The following is a 2,453-nucleotide window of genomic DNA, read 5'->3' as shown; positions in this document are numbered from 1 at the left end:
TATAACCATGTACTGTTCAAGTACCAAGTTAATCTTTAATATTTAATTTGTTTGTGCAACATTCATTGATAATGCACCTTTGAAGCCAATCTAATTACCAAAATCTACCTATAACTTTAATCTGTTTCTAGCAAGAGAAGTTCGATTAATCCCGAATGCTAGTAATCAATAAGTGAAACTGCATATGAGCAGTTTTAATGCGTCTGTTTTTCTTTGATGGACATTATAACTTTTAATGACATTTGCCACAAGAAAAAAATCTAATCCATACAGCTTGATAACTATCATATTGCTCGAATACATTCCAGCAAGAAGTCCATGCTTAAGAGTAAAAGGGAGTAGATTTTTTTGCCACCTTTACTGCTTGATATAATTAAGACAATTATGTTCTTCAGTATCTTCAAATAACATGTTATTACATCAAATAAATAGTGTTTTTGGAAGTAGCTATATATTTTGTATACCAAATAAAGAAACAAAATGGCATATTTTGGACACAGATGCTAGCTCCCATTATTCTCGTCATCCATTATACTGAACCCTCAAACAAAAAGATGGAAAGGTGACTGAAAAACAATAATTGTAATTTAGGGAGACAAACACACAACAACTCTTCCAGTAAAACACTGTTAATCTCTTTCGTTTTGGGGATGGAAATGCAAAAGATTGGTGTGAGGATAAATAAGGGAGCTAAGACTTTGTTCATGAATATCACCTGTTGATGAAGCAGTATTTGGTAAAATCCCGTAGTTGTCAGATTCCACTCTGATGTTCTCTGAATCCCAACCTCCAAAAAAACCCAAAAATGTGTTGCTAGAATTTAACCACCCAGCAGGTGGGTTCGCAAAACTTTTGTTGTAACCATATCCGGAAAAATATGATGATGAGCTTGCAGCAGTAGCCCTCAAATAGTCCTCGGTTTTCTCTGTAATACCATCCATCTGTGCCTGCTCATAAAAATGATGTGTACCTGAATGTTCAAGACGAGAGTTTGATGATTCTTTGATGTAGTGATTATTAGGGTTTACTGAAAACCCTAACTGCAGTTGGTCAAAATCATCATTACAGTTTGATCCAAACATCTGCTTCGATTTCTCAAGATTGTTGATCATCATTCTCTCTCGAGTTCTTTCCCTTGCTCTTGCCCTTGCCTTGTCCCTCGACTCCCTTGCCAAAACATCACTTTCTGTTGGCTTTCTTGAGTTCCAACTGTCCATATCATCTTGGAGCCTCAGTTGTTTACCTTTGTTGGAAAAAGGATTGTTATAGTCAATGTCCGAATCCACTATGCAATCGGACACAGGGGATTGGCATCTCTCGTTATTCTCGTTGCTTACGCTTTGAGTTGTGTTTTGTGACTGAAACCCTTCGGTGACTTCTTCTATTGCCTTCTTAGACTTGGAAAAGAGCCACTCAATAGTTTTACTTGCTTTGTCAAACCCTAACATATCTTGAAGACCAAAAAACTTGCGAGCAATATGGAGAGACAATCGCATTCTTCTATCTCTAAGGCCCTGAGCTGTATGAATCTTGCTATGTCTGTCTTTTTTCCCAGCACTTCTTTTCTTCCTTACACGCTTTGTTTTACCAGGTGATGGTGGTGGCGGAGGCTCGTTTGCAGTGCTGCTTGTGGATGTTTTTGATCTATCGGTGCTAAGGTGATGCAGTTGGTGGTTTTGGATTATTGGGCTGGTAGATATCTCATCAAGGAAAGGCAACGGAAACTGCCCAAACAACGCAGCCTCTTGGTCGTGGTTTGAATCAAGATTTTCATTATTTGCTTCCTTGTTTGAAGAGCTCAATACAGTGTCGTTGTTGCTAGAAGGAAATAGGTAATCCATACTCAAAGTGAGAGAGAGAGAGAGAGAGAGAGAGAGAGAGAGAGAGAGATTGCAGTTATAGTTTCTCACATAGAAATGAAGGAAGATGGAGTTTAATTGCATGATCGTGATTGGGGGGAGGGGGGGGGGGGGGGGGGGGGGGTTAAAACGGATGGATTTAGCAAAGCAACGTAGTTATACTTCATGTGCTTGTATTAATAGGTGTATAGTGGGAGGGATTAAAGAGGACATTAAGTCGATAGGTGTAGAGATGTGGCCAAGTCTAATGGAGGTAAAAAGAGTACAATTATTTATAGACCATTCAAAGACAATTAATTAGCCTTATAGATGATGAGAGAATGACAACTTATCATGCATCTTTGACTGATTGAATGACCCCAAACGAATCTAACTCTCATCGTCAATAATTTTCACATCCTTCTTTCATAAGAAGAATTCACATGCTTCTTTCATAAGAAGAGTGTTGACCCCTATTTTATCAAATGGTTCTTTTAACGCTATTAGTCTATTACTGTTAGTTTGTTTCATTTCGCCAAAAAATTATGTTTTTTAACAACTGCATGCAACTCTAAAAGTAATGCATATATATTGAATATAAACGGGCCCAATTGA

At 37.8% G+C, this 2,453-nt stretch overlaps 1 protein-coding gene across 1 annotated transcript; it reads right to left on the bottom strand.

The window, feature by feature from the left end:
* Positions 1-370: 370 nt before the first annotated feature.
* LOC145100021 (uncharacterized) lies at positions 371-1,876 on the bottom strand. The gene has a single exon (XM_079037457.1). The coding sequence runs from the start codon at positions 1,839-1,841 to the stop codon at positions 630-632; it is 1,212 nt and encodes a 403-aa protein (XP_078893583.1). The 5' UTR covers positions 1,842-1,876; the 3' UTR covers positions 371-629.
* Positions 1,877-2,453: the final 577 nt, after the last annotated feature.

Source organism: Lactuca serriola, chromosome 4 (assembly GCF_051521515.1).
Source record: "Lactuca serriola cultivar US96UC23 chromosome 4, Lser_US96UC23_V15, whole genome shotgun sequence".
Lineage (NCBI taxonomy): Eukaryota > Viridiplantae > Streptophyta > Magnoliopsida > Asterales > Asteraceae > Lactuca > Lactuca serriola.
Note: the sequence above shows the minus strand (reverse complement) of the source record. Positions and strands in the feature narration are given on the sequence as shown.

What these genes read in the sequence shown, in the direction of transcription:
- LOC145100021 (XM_079037457.1), bottom strand. Translation starts at nt 1,841, where the DNA reads ATGGATTACCTATTTCCTTCTAGCAACAACGACACTGTATTGAGCTCT.